At 36.6% G+C, this 18468-nt stretch overlaps 3 protein-coding genes across 9 annotated transcripts; 2 read left to right on the top strand and 1 right to left on the bottom strand.

Annotated features, from left to right (window-relative positions):
- Positions 1–4305: 4305 nt before the first annotated feature.
- LOC126583169 (FCS-Like Zinc finger 3-like) lies at positions 4306–5311 on the top strand. The gene is made up of 2 exons (XM_050247483.1): positions 4306–4581; positions 4745–5311. Exons 1-2 carry the CDS (start codon positions 4460–4462, stop codon positions 4908–4910), a joined length of 288 nt encoding a protein of 95 aa, XP_050103440.1. The 5' UTR covers positions 4306–4459; the 3' UTR covers positions 4911–5311.
- Positions 5312–7092: 1781 nt separating this feature from the next.
- LOC126610291 (pentatricopeptide repeat-containing protein At3g22470, mitochondrial-like) lies at positions 7093–11038 on the top strand. 3 transcript variants are annotated; one of them, XM_050278322.1, is made up of 4 exons: positions 7130–7215; positions 7565–10152; positions 10263–10392; positions 10652–11038. In XM_050278322.1, the coding sequence occupies exon 2, from the start codon at positions 7654–7656 to the stop codon at positions 9766–9768; it is 2115 nt and encodes a 704-aa protein (XP_050134279.1). In that variant the 5' UTR covers positions 7130–7215; positions 7565–7653; the 3' UTR covers positions 9769–10152; positions 10263–10392; positions 10652–11038. The 3 variants fall into 3 exon arrangements, with proteins under 3 accessions (XP_050134261.1, XP_050134270.1, XP_050134279.1); XM_050278304.1 differs by having other exon boundaries at positions 7093–10152; XM_050278313.1 differs by having other exon boundaries at positions 7093–10152; positions 10644–11038.
- Positions 11039–11073: 35 nt separating this feature from the next.
- On the bottom strand, positions 11074–13938 carry LOC126610308 (probable serine/threonine-protein kinase PBL19). 5 transcript variants are annotated; one of them, XM_050278345.1, is made up of 5 exons: positions 13771–13938; positions 12886–13309; positions 12549–12809; positions 11969–12091; positions 11074–11861 (listed from the first exon to the last, which is right to left on the bottom strand). In XM_050278345.1, the coding sequence occupies exons 2-5, from the start codon at positions 13240–13242 to the stop codon at positions 11313–11315; spliced, it is 1290 nt and encodes a 429-aa protein (XP_050134302.1). In that variant the 5' UTR covers positions 13243–13309; positions 13771–13938; the 3' UTR covers positions 11074–11312. The 5 variants fall into 5 exon arrangements, with proteins under 5 accessions (XP_050134302.1, XP_050134291.1, XP_050134313.1 ...); XM_050278334.1 differs by having other exon boundaries at positions 12886–13272; XM_050278356.1 differs by lacking the exon at positions 13771–13938 and adding an exon at positions 13643–13752 and having other exon boundaries at positions 12886–13272.
- Between the last annotated feature and the right edge of the window lie 4530 nt (positions 13939–18468).

Here is an 18468-nt window from a genome sequence, read left to right as displayed (position 1 = left end):
CAGCCCTCGCACTTGTTACCAAAATTGATAGCCCCTTAAAAAAAAAAGGGTATTAAATACAATTTATTAGTTTTTATTTTGTTTTAAAACATTTCTTTTTATCACTTAATACTACGGTCTAATGGTATTCTTTTTTACTTGTAAGTGAGAGGTTTTAGATTTGATTTTTGCCAAAGGCGAATTTGAACACAATATTGTTAGCCTATTGTGAGGCTAAGCCCACCCCCCCTTAGTGTAGATGACACTGTTTGTTAAAAAAAAAAAGGGTAAATTACATTTTACCTCCTCAGGTTTGGGGTCAATTTCAATTCCTTACAACATCTGTAAAACATTTCAATTTCATATATTTACTTATCATTTTATTTTAATTTCATACATCTGTTAGAAAATCCGTTAAGTAAACTGTTAAGTGATGATGTTGTTGCCAAATTTATGCCACGTGGCAAAAAAATATATATTTTTTATGCATTTAAAATATTATAATAATTTATCCTATTAAAAAAAAGAAACTCATCTTCTTCCCCGAGAACACCCCATCCCACCCCACCCCACCCCACCCCACCCCACTTGCAACCCCCCACCCCCACCTCGTCTATTCCCAAAAGGCCCTCCACCAAACCCAGATTTCCGCTCCTGCCCCCTCTCTTCCCTCAAGTCCGTCGAGGGATGCCTCTCCTCTATGGGCATCGAGCGCTCCACCCAAGGACGAATCCTCGACATGTACCCACAACTCACTGTGGACCGCACTTTGCCCTCTATACAATCTTCGATTTCCTTCTCACCGAGGTCCGAATCCTCTTTTTGGATATCCGAAAGTCCATAATCTAGTGTCCGAGGGTGGGTTTAGGTGCCATCAGATTGATTCTCGGATTGGCTGAAGAAGAAGGACCTCAAATAGGTAAACCTAATTTCGACCATAATTCAATTCTCTCTCTGTTTTGCTGTTTCTTCCTTGCACATTTCATCTTTAAATTATACTTTGTGTTCTGTTTGGCTACTGGGAAAACTATCGGGAATGAAAAGATTGGGTATTCCACTAGCAATAAATTTTCCAGGAAAATGGTTTCTCTCTAATTGAATGGATATGCGAAAGATACTTCTTTGAATAAAAATTGGGTTTTGCACATAGGAGAAATGGACATAACATTTGAATTGCACTTTGTGGGTGCTTATAGTTTCTTCCTTGATGGGTTGCGGGGGAGGTTGGGGGGGGGGGTGTGCTCGGGGAAGAAGATGGGTTTTTTATTTTATATTTTATATTTTTTATAATAGGATAAATTATTATAATATTTTAAATGCATAAAAAATTATTGTTTTGCCACATGGCACAAATTTGGCAGTCACGTCGTCACCACGTCATCACTTAATAGATTTTCTAACGGATGTATGAAATTGAAATGTTTTAAAGATGTTGTAAAGAATTGAAATCGACCCCAAACCTGAGGGAGTAAAATGTAATTTACCCGGAAAAAAAATCATTTATTACAATAGTTTAATGTAATAAAATAATAAGTTAATTTAATATATCGGATGATGCAAATTTTTAAAAGATGTTACAGTGCTACATAGACTGTCAAATTTAAATTTTACTTTTAAAATTTATCGTCTCCTTTAGAGATGTTCTAAGGAACTTTAGCCACTCAGTGAATGTTAACTCACCAAAACTCTAGTAAAATCGATTCACTCCATCAGATATCTCTCAAATAACGTTAGTCGGCAACTCACACATTGTTAGATAAAACAACATGATCCTTTGATAAATTGACTACTCCAATTGGTAAACTGAAATGGTTATGTGAGTTTTTTTAATTCCTGAAAGAATGAACTATGATGGCGATGTCACCCACTAGTTTTTTTTTATTAAAGAATAAAAAAATAAATTAATGATACCAATTTATAAGTGAAATGATATAGCAATTGCTACATTCTGCAGCTCACATTTGCTTGATCACTTGACACAAATGCATTTCTTAATTGATTAGGGAAGCAACCAATGATAAAAACTCACTTCGACAACTCATTCCGTCAGCCACATGCTACGGTCCACGTGGAGAGAAACCAAATGGAAATTGTAGGGCCACCAAATAATTGGAACCCTTAGAGCGTGGGACGATCTCCACCGTCCATTCCCCACCTTCACAATCGTGACCGTTCCAAGAACATGGTGCAAGCAAAATTACGTCTCTTTCCACAGCCACTTGCCACGTAGCACGTGTGGTAATCGATGTGTTGTGCTGGTAGTTCCTTTCAGGCACACGTGCAACGGGCATAAAAGGAAAGAGTTGCCCGTGGGATACGGTCAATGGTCGTGGGCCCAGGAGACAAGGACCTTGGAAGTAGAGCCAGCATGATCCTGAGTCAGGTGGGTCGCGCAGCTTTCAATGTTTTGGTGGGTGCGGGTCCCTTCCGAGTCACCTCCACGGTGTGGTCTTAATTTTGTTGTTGATTTCTTATGGGCTTTTGGGGCCCAGTGATTGCTCCAAATTGCCAGTGGTCCAGGGGTGGTGCTATTGTAATTAAGGTAGAATACAAGAACAATTTCGAAAGAGGATAAAATATTGGATTGTTTTGACATTATTGCCCCAAAGCTTCTACAAATTCTTTTATAACCCACAATTTCTTTTCATTTTTCTTTTCTTGGAGTCTTTACTTTTTGCAATTAGAATTTAGAACTTACCTAGAGGTTATATAACTAATGAGTTACCAAAAAATTTCATGATATAAAAAAGTAATAAGTTCGATTTGTCTCTTGAATTATTATCTAAGTGAAATTTAATTTTATAAACTAGTTTTTTCTTCAGAAAAAAAATAAGTTTTTAGGGTAGTTTGGTAATCGTTCCATCTAGTTATTAGTCAAATTTAAGTTAGTTTATTTGCATTTGCAATGTTTTAGAGGATCTCTACCTTGAATTCTTAAATTAAGTTCGATTAGACCTACACGTTACATGCCTAATAAATAAATTAAAACGATTTTCAGCAAGATGAAACATAAAACATGTGATGAAACACATGAGACACCTCATGTATAAGTAAAGAAAAGTACCAATGATGGTAGCATCTCCAATAGATTAGATTTTGCTTGGGAGCTAGATACCATATCATATCTACACTTTAAGCTCACATGCACCGTCAATAGTTCATTCTAAAGCATACCTAGAAACAAAGAAACAAAAGATTCCCACATATTTCCCCAAAGTGTGTCCCTTAATACATTGAACTTTTAAATTAATCATATCTTCTCACTAGTAATAAACCTTGTTAGTCAAATGAGGAACACATAAACACAAAAAACATTAGTAAAAAAGCAATTAGTATTAATCTTAGCAAACACAAAAGGAAATGGTACTAATACACTAATTAACAGCCACTTAGTACTACGGTCTAGTGATACTTATTTTCATTTATAAGCGAAAAATCTTAGGTTCGATTTTGGCCAAAGATGTATTTGAATCCTATTATTGCTAGCTCACTATGAGACATTAATGTTTAGCACACTCTCCTACCTTATTAGTTAGATAATATTGTTTAAAAGTAAAGAAAAGTACACTAATTAACCTCCTCCGTTACGTGGTCTAGGGGAAGGTAACCTCCAATCCAATTAAAAGGAATACAAAAGTGTATGGATGTACTAAAAAATACCCAACATAAAAGGGACCAAATGCAAAAACAGAAAAAAACTAATGTAGCAAAAAGTAAATAAAAGAAAAAGTGGTTTTAAGAAACTGATGCTAATGCATGCACCGCACCGCACCGCAGCCAATAGATTGAAACCCATGGAATCTCGAAACCACCACCCATTGTTTTCTTTATAATATCCATCATGAAGTGAGCAAAATTCCAATGCCTCTCAGTACACAATTAAAATATTAACATCGATATGTAAATTTATAAAAATATCGATAAATATATATTTCGATTATTTTCAATAAAAATTTTAAAAAAATTTAAATGAAATTTTAAAGACTGTCAAATATAAGTTTGGACGAAATATAAGAGTTTTCTCGATATTTAACACATGTGTAAAAAATATCGACTATATCTGCTGATTTTAGCTTAAACGAAAGAGTTTCATCCCTATTTCCATAACTTTGTCTGATTTTTTTTAGATATTTCTAATAAAATAACGACCGTATCGAAGAAATTTGAAACATAGATCTCCCAATCAATATCAACCTTTGATTCTACATAGCAATCTAGAAGTTGACTCAATCAAAGAACTTGATTGGTTTACACAATTTGTTAAAATAGACCCATAAAGCAGCTTATTCCCCCAAGTCCACTGGAACAAGTCTTTATATAGGCCAGCAGATGCCCTTCAAGTTCCTCCCCCCACTCTTTCACCTTCTTGTTCTTGGCACCGAAGTTTGCAGCAAGCTCCAAATTTGTAGCAAATTAGCAACCAGTCCCAGTCCAACAACATTTTCTTCCTCTCAGCTCCTCTAATTTTATTTTTTGAAGCATGAGGACTGGTATGTTCTCCTACACCACATATGAAGATCAAACAAATGAGCCTCACTTCCTTGATGCCTGTCATCTTTGTAGAAAACCACTTGGAAACAACTCAGACATCTTCATGTACAGGTATTTTTATAACCTAGTTTGCTAGAGCAGTGCGCTCGTTACATTGCAGTATTTACCACTAGGTTAAATTAGAAAAGTTTAGAATATCGATCCGTCGGTTTTTGTTTACGTGAAGTTTGATTTGCCATGTTCTGATGAGTATTTTTATTTTTATATTTTTCAGGGGTAACACACCATTTTGCAGTAAAGATTGTAGGCAACAAGAGATAAAGTTTGATGAGAACAAGGAGAAGAGCTGGAAGGTCACTTCCAGCAGAAGAAAGTCGGATCCCAACAAGAACTCCACCCCCAACAAAAATGTACGGACGGGGTCTGTTGCTGTAGCCTGATCGATCTGAGACTGTACAGGTTATTGGTGGAGATTGTTATTAAGCTTTCAGATCATTCCACGTGGCAATATCATGGTGGATGTGATCAATATGTAGAGGTAGGGGGGAAGGATGAGAAGATGATGTCCGATCGGATAGGATGTAAGGATTCAAATTCCAAGGAAAAGAAAGTAAATAGGAAACTGTGGCCAATTGGATAACGTAAAATTAAGGAGAAGAAATCAAGAAAAACCCAAGAATTTTGTTTTTGTTTTGGTTGATGTTTGCAAGTCAAAGAGTATCCTGTTGAAATGGAATGGTGGAAGGGAGGTTAATTTGTAAAGTTTTGTTAGTGATCGATCATCTTTGTTTACTTCTCAAAGGATGTTGATACATTGAAAGGTTTATTCAAAGACATTTTCGAATGTTTTTTGTTTTGTATTTTTATGTACAAAATAATATTCTGCTTTAATTTACATAAAAAAAATTAAAGAATTCGAAAACAAGAAGCAGTTGAAATACTAAAGTTATTATTTTAATTATAAGGTTAATTTGTAGGAAAACTAATGAAAATGATTTGAAAATTTTAAATTTTAACGATAAGAAAAAATAAAAAGTAAAGTAAATAGTATCTTGGTTGATTTTTTAATATAAAAATATAATTTTTTATTAAAATGAAAATTACCGAAATTTTTTTTTGATAAGATTCCGCCACCTGTGGCCTTTTTATTTTGATGTGAAGTGTCTGCCAAAAGAAAAAAAGGAAATAAAGAAAGAAGGAATGAATAGGCCTTTCCAGCCTTCATCTTTGCAGAAAGCATGGATGTCACATCTATCAAAAGAGATAGAAAGTGAGATTGCGCGTTTCTGGTGGTGCGGAAATAAACAAAATACGGGGAAGCGTTGGTTGCGTGGGGAAAAATGTAAAAAAGGAAGCAGGTCGGTGGATTGGGGATTAGGGAGAGGAAATTATAGTAATGATTTTTTAATTTTAATTCAATTAAATTAGAGTAAGGATCATTTAATTAAAAATTCATGATTATTAGTTTCTTAATTTCTCAAAACGTGCAACTATAATCATTTTCATCATTTCCATCAGAATTTCTGTCAAAATAAGTCATGTTGAAAGAATCATTATTACAATTTGGTTAAAATTAAAGGATCATTCCTCCAACCAATCAAGTTAAAATTGATAGACTATTTCTCCAATGGAAATAAAGTTGAAAGACCATTCTATAATTTTCTTATTCAGCCACACGGACACGTGATTCATTTTAACAGAAGTTCTAGAGAAGTTGAAGAAAATAACTATAAATGCACATTTTGATGAGTTAAGAGACCAATAATCATGAATTTTAGTTGAGGGAGATAAACATTGTTTCAATTTGGCTTTCTTGGCCAAAATTGGATGGAGGATGGTGATGTATCCTAATTCTCTGTTGGCACGAGTGCTCAAAGAGAAATATTATCCGAACTGGACATTTATGGAAGCGAAACTTGGTAGTAGATCCTCGTGGGGCTGGAAGGGTATATATTTCAAGGGAGGAAAATTCTTGAAAGGGGGTTACGACGGAGGGTGGGCGATCGGAAAGGTATACGAGTCAAATTAACTTCATACATTATTTCTTTATGAAAAATTACTAATTTATTTTTTTAATGTGTATCACATGCAAGTAAGGTGACTTAAATTGACGGAAAATTAAATATATTAGCTTTGAATATAATATTAGTGATGTAATTGGCAGATCTTTATAATTCAAAGACTGATTTTTCCGAAAAAATAGTTTAGGGACCTAATTTTCACTGAGGCGATAATTCAAGGACTAAATTGACAGTTCATCCAAAACATTTTATTTTTAGGAAACGAAAATTTGAAAACAACTTTGAGAGAACCAGAAATTGAATGAATAAGGCAAGCAAATTCCCCTTCCTCGATTCGGTTAAGGGCAGGAAAACACAGAGGATAGCAGAACAGAACCCACAAAGAAAAAAATAAAAACAGACAAGTCTCTAAAACCCTAATTGATTAAATAAACACAAAAGCATGGCATTAAACTTATCTCGTTTTGGGGCAAAACTTAGGCTAAAGAAATAGTGATGAAAAAGAAATGGGCTTAAGAAATGAATTGTGGGTCGGATATCTTGTCTCGTTTTGGGGCAAAAGCCCATTTCTTTTTCATTGCCCAACTCCAAGTCTCAACATGTTCGTCCTTTCGAAACCCACCAAACACGCGACCCAGATTTTGGGTCTCGCAGCTCAACCACTGCAGCTCTCAGGCGAGCTCCAATGTCTGCTGACCTCCGTCGCTTGCACCCTTCTCTCAAGGTACACTATCACTCCTTCAACTCCCCCCGAACCTTAATTACAAGCTTTCAAGGCTTCGATTATTTTACCCAGTTTTTGCCATTTGCTAATAACTCCACTTCCAAATCCTTGTGCTCTGTAAACTCCAATGAAAGGCGCATAGTTACAGTCGGGTTGTCACGGATAGTAAAGAACCAACATGGTTATGCTTTGAAGGGCTTTTCCAGACGGTTTTGCCCATTATTTCTTGTAAAAGTTATGAAACTATTAGGTTCTAGGGAAACTGCATTTGGGTTTTTCAAATTAGCCTTTAGAGATGATAGTGAAGGAATTGTGAGGAATTGTTGTATTGCTGCACATTTTTTGGCAGGGGATAATTTGCGGTTTCTAGCTCAGGATGTGCTTTCGTGTGTCATTGCGCGAATCGGGCCAAATAGGAGTAGAGATTTGGTGGGGTTTATGTGGGCAGGTCATTGTCAGTTTGAGTCGGATTTTTCGGTTCTTGATACTCTTATGAGAGGTTTCTTGAATGCTGAAATGGGTTCGGAGGCATTGGAGGTTGTTAGTAGGATGAGGGAGGTGGGGTTGAAGCCGAGTTTGTCAGCAATTGCAATTCTTTTCAGGTTGTTGATTAGAGTTGGTGATTATGGTAGCGTGTGGAAGGTTTTTAGGGATATGCTTCGGAAGGGGCCTCAACCTTGTAATTATACTTTTAATGCGATGATTCTTGGGTTTTGTAGAAAAGGGTTGCTTAGGGTGGGAGAGAGTTTGTTGCATGTGATGTGGAAATTTCAGTGTGATCCGGATGTTATTACATATAACATTGTGATCAATGCAAATTGTGTGAGGGGACAAACAGATGATGCACTTCATTGGGTGCATTTGATGATTGCAAGGGCCTGTAAACCGAGCACGGTTACATTTAGTACTGTCATAAATGCCTTATGTAAGGAGGGAAATATGTTGGAAGCTAGAAAGCTTTTTGATGGGATCCCAGATATGGATGTTTCTCCAAGTACCACTATATACAATACCATGATGGACGGGTACATTAAAGCACGGGACATTGGCCAGGCAAACATGATTTATGAAGAAATGAGGAACAAGGGCATATCTCCTGATGGCATAACATTTAATATCTTGATTGCAGGGCATTACAAGTATGGAAGGGAAGAGGATAGAGACAGGTTGTTAAAGGATTTATCTGTATCAGGGCTGCTTCCAGATTCTTCATTGTATGACATCATGGTTTCTGGGTTATGTTGGGCAGGTCTGTTGGATGATGCCATTGAATTTTTAGAGGATATGCTAGGAAAAGGATTACCTCTGACTGTGGTTGCTTTCAACTCAATTATTGCAGCTTGTAGCAGAGTAGGGTTAGAACAAAAGGCCTATAAGACCTATAAGTTTATGATTACGTTTGGTGTAACTCCTTCGACTTCTACATGTAGTTCTTTGCTTATGGGTTTATCCAAGAAGGGGAACCTGCAAGATGCGAGAGAGCTTTTGTGTAAGATGATAGAGAAGGGGTTCCCTATAAAAAAAACTGCTTTCACTGTGCTTTTGGATGGGTACTTTCGAGCTGGTGATTTGGATGGGGCTCAAAATTTGTGGAATGAGATGGAAAGAAGAGGGATATGTCCTGATGTTGTTGCCTTCTCAGCATTTATCAATGGACTATGTAAAGCGGGTCTAGTGGAAGAGGCATATGATATATATCTGGATATGACAAGGAAGGGGTTTGTGCCAAACAATTTTGTCTATAATTCTTTAATTGGCGGGTTTTGCAGCCGTGGGAAGTTGAGTGATGCACTGAAGTTAGAGAGAGAGATGAGGCAAAAGGGGCTTCTTCCGGATATCTTTACCATCAATATGATCATTAATGGGTTCTGTAAACAGGGGAGAATGAAGTCAGCAATTGATACATTTATGGACATGGACCGAACTGGGTTAACCCCAGATATAGTCACTTACAATACCTTAATTGGTGGTTATTGTAAAGCATTTGACATGGTCAGAGCAGATGAGTTTTTGTATAAAATGTGTGCCAGTGGATTTGAACCTGATATTACAACCTATAATATACGCATACAGGTTTTTTGTAGCACTCGAAAAATTAGTCAAGCTGTGATGATGCTGGATGAGCTTGTTTCAAGAGGTGTTGCTCCAGACTCAGTCACATACAACACGATGATGAATGGTGCTTGTATTGACATACTGGATCGTGCTATGATTTTAATGGCTAAATTGCTTAAGTTGGCGTTTCTTCCGAATACTGTTACAATTAATGTGTTGTTGTCCCAGTTCTGCAAGCAGGGAATGCCTGAGAAGGCCCTCATGTGGGGTCAGAAGTTGAGTGAGTTTTCCATTTGTTTTGACGAAATTACGTATAAATTATTGGACAGAGCCTATCATAATATGCAAGAAGATTCCGAAATTTCAAGTGGAACAGCTGAAAAAAGCCTCTTCCTGGATTTCCTTATGTACATTACATATGATTGTTTATGTAGAAATAAACCTTGCAGAGATGCAAGTCAAAATGTTCTTCAATTAATTGAATTTAGCGGCTCCTGAAAGTTGACTAGTTCATCAGTTTTTACTGCAACTATTATGATCTGGGACATTCTGATGTTATAATGAGTGAACCCTTCATGCCTCACGTTTGATGCCTCTTGTGACAAGTAGCAACAATCAGGAAGAATCAAGAACCATTTGGCTTGATGTGGTTTCAGGGAAGACTGATCACTGAATGAGGAAAGAAAGGCGAGCAAACAAAAAAAGAGTCACGACAAAGGAGATGGAAGGGAAATTGGGTTGAGGTTATGAGAATGTAGTTAGGCCTGCCAGTTATGCCGTGCAGCGCAAATGTTGGATGAAATGCCATGCATGCCAACTGCTGGAACTGCTCGATGAAATTTATGGAAAAGGTCATAATGTGCTGGGCACATTAGGTTTCAGGTAGGGATTTTCAGTTTTCAACACTAAGGCGAAGCTAATCAAAGAGAATTGCTAACTTCTAGACATAATATGGAAACCGATGTTAACTGTGTCTTAATTTTGTGGTGCAGCTGAACAAGTGTGTTGGTTGAAAACCCACAAGAGATGCAAACCTAGCAAAGCAAAATGAAAACTCCAACTGGCGGACACAGAATTTATTTTGAGGGAAATCATGGTTTCTTGGCTGACAAGGACCCTTTTGTAAGTGTTCTCCTTGACTTTCGCCTCAAATATTCAGATTATAATCTAAAATCCAAAGTCGTAAACCTGGATCGGTAATCTATCCTACTTGAAAACTTAGTATGGCTTTTCCATTTGGGTATTCTCGATATAGTCTGAATAATCAAAGGCTGAAGGCTTTAGACTGGTAGGCAAAGTATACCATGGTTTGGAACTGGGGGCTTTATATATGTTAACAAGCCAATTCATGGGTTAATACTTTATTTTGTAAGTGTGGCAGGTACACCCCTCTAGGACCTGTGTAGGATGCCCAGGGAACCACACTCGGAGGGTATTTCCGTTGGCAGCTCAGAGGGCTGCATTGTCTCCGAATTCTCTCGGCAGTACACAAGGCGCTATGCATGATACACACGAGCCAACTCTTTCGTCAAGGCCTTGATTCAGTTTGAGTAGAGTTGGTGAGAGGGAGCATCAAAGGATTCGGTTCTGGTCGTTTTTCGTATGATCCGTTGGGCTTCCTTTTCAAAATTTTTGTAGTCTATGGGAAATGAGTTATGGGGAACTCTTTTCAACGATTTAACTTTCGTAACCTTACGAATGAATGATTTACAAGATTAGATTGTATGGTGACAACGCTACCATGAATGGTTTGGGGAATTTTGGTACATTTCTGTTGATCTGGAAAGAAGGGCAAAAAGGGAAGAAAACAAATAGCCTTAGCATATGCATAAATTAAATCACCTATACATGGAAAAGACTGATTCTCTGAGAATCTCTGATGGCTTTAACAACTGTACCAAAAAAACCATCCAACTCGAGAAAAAGTTGGATCGACAAGTCAATTAGCTCACTTATTTCCTTTTCTGCACTACTTTTTCCTCATCATTTGATCTCAGAAACGACCCGAAAACAAGTTACAACTACGCCTGGGGAATTATCCATCATGTCACCCTTGCCCTCTGCATAATCATGAATCTTCTTCTACTAGCGCTCTCCACATGCTCGCCTAGTTTGGCCAGGTGAGCCATTCGCCTCTGCCATGACTCTGAGGCCTCCAACTGTCTCGGCTTTGTTACCGAGTCGGCTTGGTCATTCTCAACGGATTCAGAACTTCTGTCGGATGGGATTCCCTCTTCGGAGTCTTGGATAATCTGCTTCAGTTTGTCTACTACCTGACTCATTGTTGGCCGATCTTTTGCGCTCTTTGACAGGCAACTTTCGGCCAGATTAGCTATCTTTCTTGCCGCGGTGATAGAATACTTGTTTTCCAGCCTGCTATCCATTATCAAGCCAAACTTTTTTCCATCACAAGGGAACTGTTTCACCCATTCCAAAAGTTTCTGTTCTGTTCTTGGCCGGTTTCTCTCCAGTGATCGCCTGCCCGTAAGAATCTCATACAGCACCACACCGAAACTCCAGACATCACTCTTCGCTGTGAGATGGCCTGTCTCGATGTAATCTGGAGCAGCGTACCCATAAGTCCCCACTACCTGATCACGAGAAAAATTCATTAACTTTTTTCGAAGCAGAGTTTGCATAGGTAGGCTAGTATACAAGCTACAAATGCTGGTGAGAAATAAGTGAATGCAATACTTACTGCAGTTGAAACATGAGTATGGCCAACCATTGGCCCCTCCCTAGCAAGCCCAAAGTCCGAAAGCTTCGGTTTAAAGTTGTCATCCAGTAACACATTTGCGCATTTGAAATCTCGATAGATTACCTTCATCAACAGCAGAAGAAACATCGGAATAACAACGATTACGAATAAGCCGGAAATGTTGAAAATAGCAAGAAGAAGATACTGTAGTCTGTCTTGCAGAGAATAAAACTAATGGAACGGTTGGCGCAGGGAATGGGGTGCAGAGATGGGGCATAAAAAATCGATGTGGAAGAGGGGTCAATGAAAAATTTCCGGGTTGGCCTTATGCAAAGAAGGGAAGTACATTCTGAAATTCGGATATCCGCCTCACCCCCAGAACCAGAAGTGAGCGTAGATCTTACGAAGGATAAAGTCTGTAATGTGACATGAGCAGAGGACTACATATTCAAAATATGCCTGATCCATCCCAACATCACATGAAAGATCTGGGAGTTTAAAACAACCGACATGAAACTTCAAGAACATAAGTAGGTTGGTTTGTAAAAACCGATTTTCAATATCGATGTTTAGAGCTAACCTGAACTTCCAATCCTTGGTGCAGATACGCCAATCCTTGAGCTGCTCCAAGTATTATCTGTAACCTTGTCTCCCAAGGTACGGTTGAGTACACCTTGTTGAACAGATGATCTTCTAAACTTCGGTTGGGCATGAATTCATAGACAAGCAGTCGTTGAATCCCTCTTTCTCCATCAACAGCACAGTATCCGATTAGTTTGACAAGATTCGGGTGCTCCACAACACTCAAAAATTGAACTTCGGCCACCCACTGCTTGTGACCCTGTGTGAGAAAACAGAGAATTATAAGAAATATGTAAAGAGATTCAATTACTAGGAAGATGCTTAAACTTCCATACCTGTAAGCCATCATTGTTAAGCTTTTTAATGGCGACAACGACTGGATCGCTGCCCTTGTCATCAGCGGCCTTAATTGAACCTCTGTATACATTCCCAAATCCGCCTTCTCCGATCTTAAGCAGCCTACTGAAGTCATTTGTTGCCTGCCTGAGCTCCGCGAATGTAAACGCCCGCAAATTATGAGCCTTCTCTTCGTACATTTCTGGTATACCGCGGGGTGAATTCGCGGAACAGGTGGACTTAATGACCCTGTCGCCGCCACCTGAATAATCCGATTTTGTTTCTTCTTTCAGTTCTGGAGCAGATCTTTGTTCCCTGCTCCTAGCTTTGTCCTTGAAATAGTAGAAGCACTTCATTGTCTAGAATCCTACAGCAATTCCCTCCGCCTGCCATTGAATCGTTTGTAGAAAATTAAACCTACCACTGAATTCTCACATGAATATAAGAAAGAATCAACATTTTGTTCTTGATCAAAACTCGATTAAAATTCCCAAGTTTTTAAATAAATATGCTAAAATTCTAGAACAAAAAAATCAAGCAAATCACAGAGAAAATGTTTACTTAAAAAAAATTAAATAATTAAGAATCATAGTACAGAAATGCAGTAATTCAATGAAACCACAGATTGAATAAACAGATTAATTATGCAAAACCCTGATGAAAAAAGAGATGAAATCACAAATGGTTGTCAGATTAAAGAGAAGAACAAAAGAGTGAAAACCTAGATGGGAAATCAGGATGGAACAAAAAACTAACTTGCAGAGAAAGCAACAGACAAAAATGGTTACAGAAATCCTGACCCAGATGAGTAAAAACCAAGGAAAGAACAACGAAAGAATGAAAGAACCAAATATTAAACCCTAAATCTCAAAGAAAGAAAATACCTCTGTCAATTATTTCTCCAATAATTTGAAAAGGGTTGGGAGGTTGGGAGGGTTGGTGAGAACCGCACAGGTTTCCTTTCTTGCTTGGCTTTCTCTTTCTTTTTTATGTATGTGAATAATAAAGTAGGCGGTTGGCAAAGCTTTAATGGTTAGGCAATGTAGGAAGAAGAGAATTCAAAGTTTGGATAAAAAGAAGAGAATTCAACCAACTTCTGAAGTTGACAACAATAATATATAGAAGTAGTAGTTCCAGAAGAAACTCACATCTTTCTCTCTCACACAGGTTGACACGAAACTGAACCTGTCCAACTATCTACGCCATGGATATATAGTCAAACCCAAAAATGAAGAATATGATGAATTCCACCACACCCAACTATGAAATTGGTCAACCTATCGAATTCATTGGATCCCATCAAAATTTCGAAGTTAAGCGAGATTGGACGAGAGTAGTATTAGAATAAGGGACTTCCTAAGAGTTTTTGGGTTGCGTTCTCCCCCCCCTTCCCATTTCCAAGTTAAGCGAGATTGGACGAGAGTAGTATTAGAATAAGGGACTTCCTGAGAGTTTTTGGGTTGCATTCCCCCTCCTCCTCATTTCGAAGTTAAGCAAGATTGGACGAAAGTAGTATTAGAATAAGAGACTTCCTAAGAGTTTTTGGGTTGCTTTCCCCCCTCTCCCTTTATAATGAAATAAGACTTTGTTGTTATTTTTTTTTCCTTTGCAATTTAAGGAAGAAGGTGGGGATGAGAATGACTTAATGAGAGTATTGTACCATAAAAGCTAACTTCGTTTTTTTTTTTATAGTACTTACTTGTATTCCTTCAAAGTATATTTATTGTACAAATTATACAATCAAAACGGTTCAATTTTTTAATTTTTACTTAAAGATCATTTGAATAAAAAGATCGTTTCATAATTTGAATACATCAAATAAATAAGAGAATTTTAACGAAAAGTTCATGGTACTATTCACTTTAACGAAAAACCACATTTTTACACTAAAAAGTCAATCATGGTATTATTCACTTTACTCTTTATTTTATCATTTTCGTTAAAACTTAAAGTTTTCAAGTCATTTTCAGTAATTTTCCTAATAAATAGCTGGTTAAATATGAATATGTTATTTTATACGCACATGGTTGATGTGATCTCTATTTATTTTTTGTGCATATTGTGAAAAGCTAATACTTTTCACAACTTCACTATCCGATATTTTTCTTTGGTTAGTTGAAGTTTTGGAATAGGGTAATGGCCATGCGGATGCGGAGATACAAAATCATGGAGTTCTCCAAAGTATTATAAAATAGAACAAAGCTTTGCTGCTTAATAAGCAGCAACTTCTGCTTTCATACAATTACAACTTGACAAATGTTCAAAAAAATTGAACAATTAGAATTTGAACTAATAACTTAGATACTTGTTAAGTTGTTATTGAATGAGAGCAGTAGCTCATGCTTATTTTTAAGCAGCTAAGCTTTGTTGTATAGAATATGATAATTTAACATTTACTTACGTACATATCTTGGGAAAGTATCCAAAGACACCCATGAATCTGCTGGGAAAGTGACTCGAGGACAAATGAGACCTCAAAAATTGACCAAAATTCGTAGTTAAATCGAAGCTCGTGCTTTTGGAGTTTATTGGACATCATCTTACCCATGTAACAGATTTCTTCAATGCACATTAAAGATTGTAGCTATGTCACTCCTGTCTCCATTGAAAAATAAGTCAATCCTTTGACAAAATTAAATTGAAGGCGAACCTCAGTTGAGATTTTAAAGGATGCAAACAAACAACTTTTGTTTGGAGAAAAGTTACTAGAAGCAGAGTGGTTTTAATGTTACATATCATTCAATATTATAGGTGTTTCAACTGTTAAATTTGATTTTCAAAACGATTTAGATTTATACTTTGAATCTCAGTATTTATTTTGTAGATCATTCAGTGCTACATAATATTACATAAAATTTCTTAGAAACACAGTTCTGGTAGTATATATCTCCATAATGTAATAAAGTGATCGATATGGTTTGTTATGTTTCACCTCTGCCTAATAAAAAAACAAGTCTTTATGTTAGAGCAAGTTCACCCCTAAAAACCCCTAGTCAAGAGTCAATTCAGTTCACCCAAATGAATAGTAATTGACTACAGTGAGTAGTAACTGCCCAAGTGTACCTCCACTCCTAAACTAAATTGCCTAGTCAATTCGTATTAAAATATTATTATTTTTTAAATAATAAAAAATAATTTTATTTTTAATTTCGGATAGGATTTTTTACCAATATTATCATGCCATGTGTCATTATCCAAAAGTACAATTTTGGTGTGTTTATATAATTTTATTTTTTTGTGTTTTTTAAGTTTATTTGGTATGTTTATGTAATTTTATTTGGTGTTTTTATATAATTTTATTTGGTGTGTTTTTTTTTTAGTTTATTTGGTGTGCTTTTGTAGTTTTATTTTGTTTGAATAAACATGCTCTTAGTTTAAGTAAAGTACCCAATTTAATAAATAAGAAATTACATAAAGTACTAAAAATAAATAAGAAATTACATAAAATACTAAAAATAAATACCAAATTACATAAAGTTTGAGTAGCTAGGATATGTGTTGCTGGGATCTTTGTTGCTAGGATTTGTGTAGCTAGGACCCCCTCCACTTGTCCCTTCGTTTCTTCCACGCCTTTTTCGTGCCACGTACTCTTTTTCTGATGACAAAAAATATTTAGAATTCAGAGTCATTCCTTCTAAAGGCTTGTTCATAGTGTCACGATCTTGTTGAGCCATCCTTTCTTCTCTAAGCATCTCCATTTCTTGATTAAGTAGTTGTCTTTGTCTCTCATTAGCCACATCACATCTCTCAGTAGCTGCTAAGATTGCTTGCATATTCGCAGCTTTTGCCTCATTTCTAGATGCGTCCTGCGCCAAGTTTAGTTCACCATGACGAGCAAGTTCATCCATATATTTTGTATAGTCACTTTTGGAAGAACTCCTTTTTTTCTTTGCTGCCTTTTTATCTTGAGGCCTTAGGGACGGACTCCATATATTTTGTATAGTCACTTCAGGCGTCCCTTTTGGCACTTCAAATGCATCGCCTTCCTGTTGGTCCGGGTCTGCTTTTGGCCAAGAGTCTAGAGGGATGTCGTGCATGACAACTTCTGGACTGGTTGACACAATTTTGTATCTGGGACAATCTTTGACAACATTCCAAAATTTTTTACGGTAGATGATTTGTTTTTGTTGTTAGCATTGTACCAAACTTGTGCTTGAAGTGTCTATAAAATGTGGTAGAAAACAATTTTATAATCGAGGTAATTAATGCGGGATAAGACAATATTATATAATGTGGTTGTAATACAAATAAATAAATAAAAATATTGTCACCTGATCCGCTAAACTTCTGCCACTAATCATATTATTGGTAGCTTGAAAGAAGGCTTTTTTCCAACAAGTAAACGATTGGTTGAGTTTTTTTTCCAACGACCTTGAAGACCTTGAGCACTTCTTTAGCCTTTTCCAAGCTTCTCGCAAAACGATATTAATTTTACTCCAAAGTTCTCGTAACTGCTTCTCATTACTCGTAATCGGGTCATGAGTAGCTTTAACCCATCATTCACACAACGTAACATCTTCGATGAGGGTCCAATTAGCCATTTTTTTGCACACAAAAGTATATGAAACCTTGGATGAAAGTGTTGAAATATTGAAATGTGGTGTAGGGTGGATGATGGTTAGGTATTTATAGAAAAAAAATAATAAATTTTTGTTTTATTTTTTCTGTATTTTTTAACAATTTTTATTAAGTTAATTAATATGGACCATTGAATTTCAAAAAGATTGAAATCCAATAGCCCAAAATTGGATACATGGCCAACGGTAAGATTTCTGGCATTTTCCTAATTTTAAAAAGAAAAAATTTCGGCCGAAAAACCTGGATCGTTGATCTCAAAATTGAACGGTCCAGAGTTTGCCACGTCACTAGCCGTTATATTTCAAATTCAATTTTTTTGACCATTGGAAATTCAACGGTCCAAAAAACTAGCAATTGGAAATCCAATGGCCATCACTGCGCTGGCCCAAGTCCTGCATCCCTATTAGATGCAACGAGGGCCCTATTATGTGCTTTCGGGAACGCGTGCATGTTTCCCATGCCCCAGTAGCAAAAAAAAAATAAATAAATAAATTCACCACAATTCGAAGTCCCGCTACCATCAAACCCACACAACTAGTGAAGAGGATCATTTGAATATAAAGAAAATTATCTACAAATACAAAGATAATCCAATAAAATAATGGAGGACTCATAGTTTCAATGACATTACATAAGAAGGGAAGACAATCCTTCCATTAATTTTGATTAAACCGGTTTAGTTGGGGTTCTTTTTAGGGATACTGAAGACTCTACGTTTAGTAAAAGTTTTAATTAGAACTTCCAAGGTGGGTGTGGAAACTAGAGAGTAGATGAGCTGGTAAGGAATAATAAAGTGGGGTATGAGTAAGATTAGGGGCGGATCCAAGATTTCAAGACCGGGGGATCCAAGATAAAAGTTCAAAAAAATATTAGACTAATTTAGTTCCATATCATTATTTTCTATTGAATTTGGTTCATTGAATAAATCAAGATTAATCTCAAGGGTAATAAAACCAACAAATTCTCCTTAGCAACATAAAACAATTAGTGACTCTACAAAGATA

The sequence above is a fragment of the Malus sylvestris genome, chromosome 2, assembly GCF_916048215.2.
Source record: "Malus sylvestris chromosome 2, drMalSylv7.2, whole genome shotgun sequence".
Lineage (NCBI taxonomy): Eukaryota > Viridiplantae > Streptophyta > Magnoliopsida > Rosales > Rosaceae > Malus > Malus sylvestris.
The sequence above is the reverse complement of the archived record's forward strand: the minus strand, read 5'-3'. Positions and strand labels throughout refer to the sequence as shown.

Excerpts from the sequence above, each read along its gene's own strand:
- LOC126583169 (XM_050247483.1), top strand. The coding sequence starts at position 4,460 with ATGAGGACTGGTATGTTCTCCTACACCACATATGAAGATCAAACAAAT. Across the intron at positions 4,582-4,744 it reads TCAGACATCTTCATGTACAG|GGGTAACACACCATTTTGCA; the intron begins GTATTTTTATAA and ends TATATTTTTCAG.
- LOC126610291 (XM_050278304.1), top strand. The coding sequence starts at position 7,177 with ATGTCTGCTGACCTCCGTCGCTTGCACCCTTCTCTCAAGGTACACTAT.
- LOC126610308 (XM_050278345.1), bottom strand. The coding sequence starts at position 13,242 with ATGAAGTGCTTCTACTATTTCAAGGACAAAGCTAGGAGCAGGGAACAA. Across the intron at positions 12,810-12,885 it reads TTAACAATGATGGCTTACAG|GGTCACAAGCAGTGGGTGGC; the intron begins GTATGGAAGTTT and ends TTTCTCACACAG. Across the intron at positions 12,092-12,548 it reads ACCAAGGATTGGAAGTTCAG|GTAATCTATCGAGATTTCAA; the intron begins GTTAGCTCTAAA and ends CTGTTGATGAAG.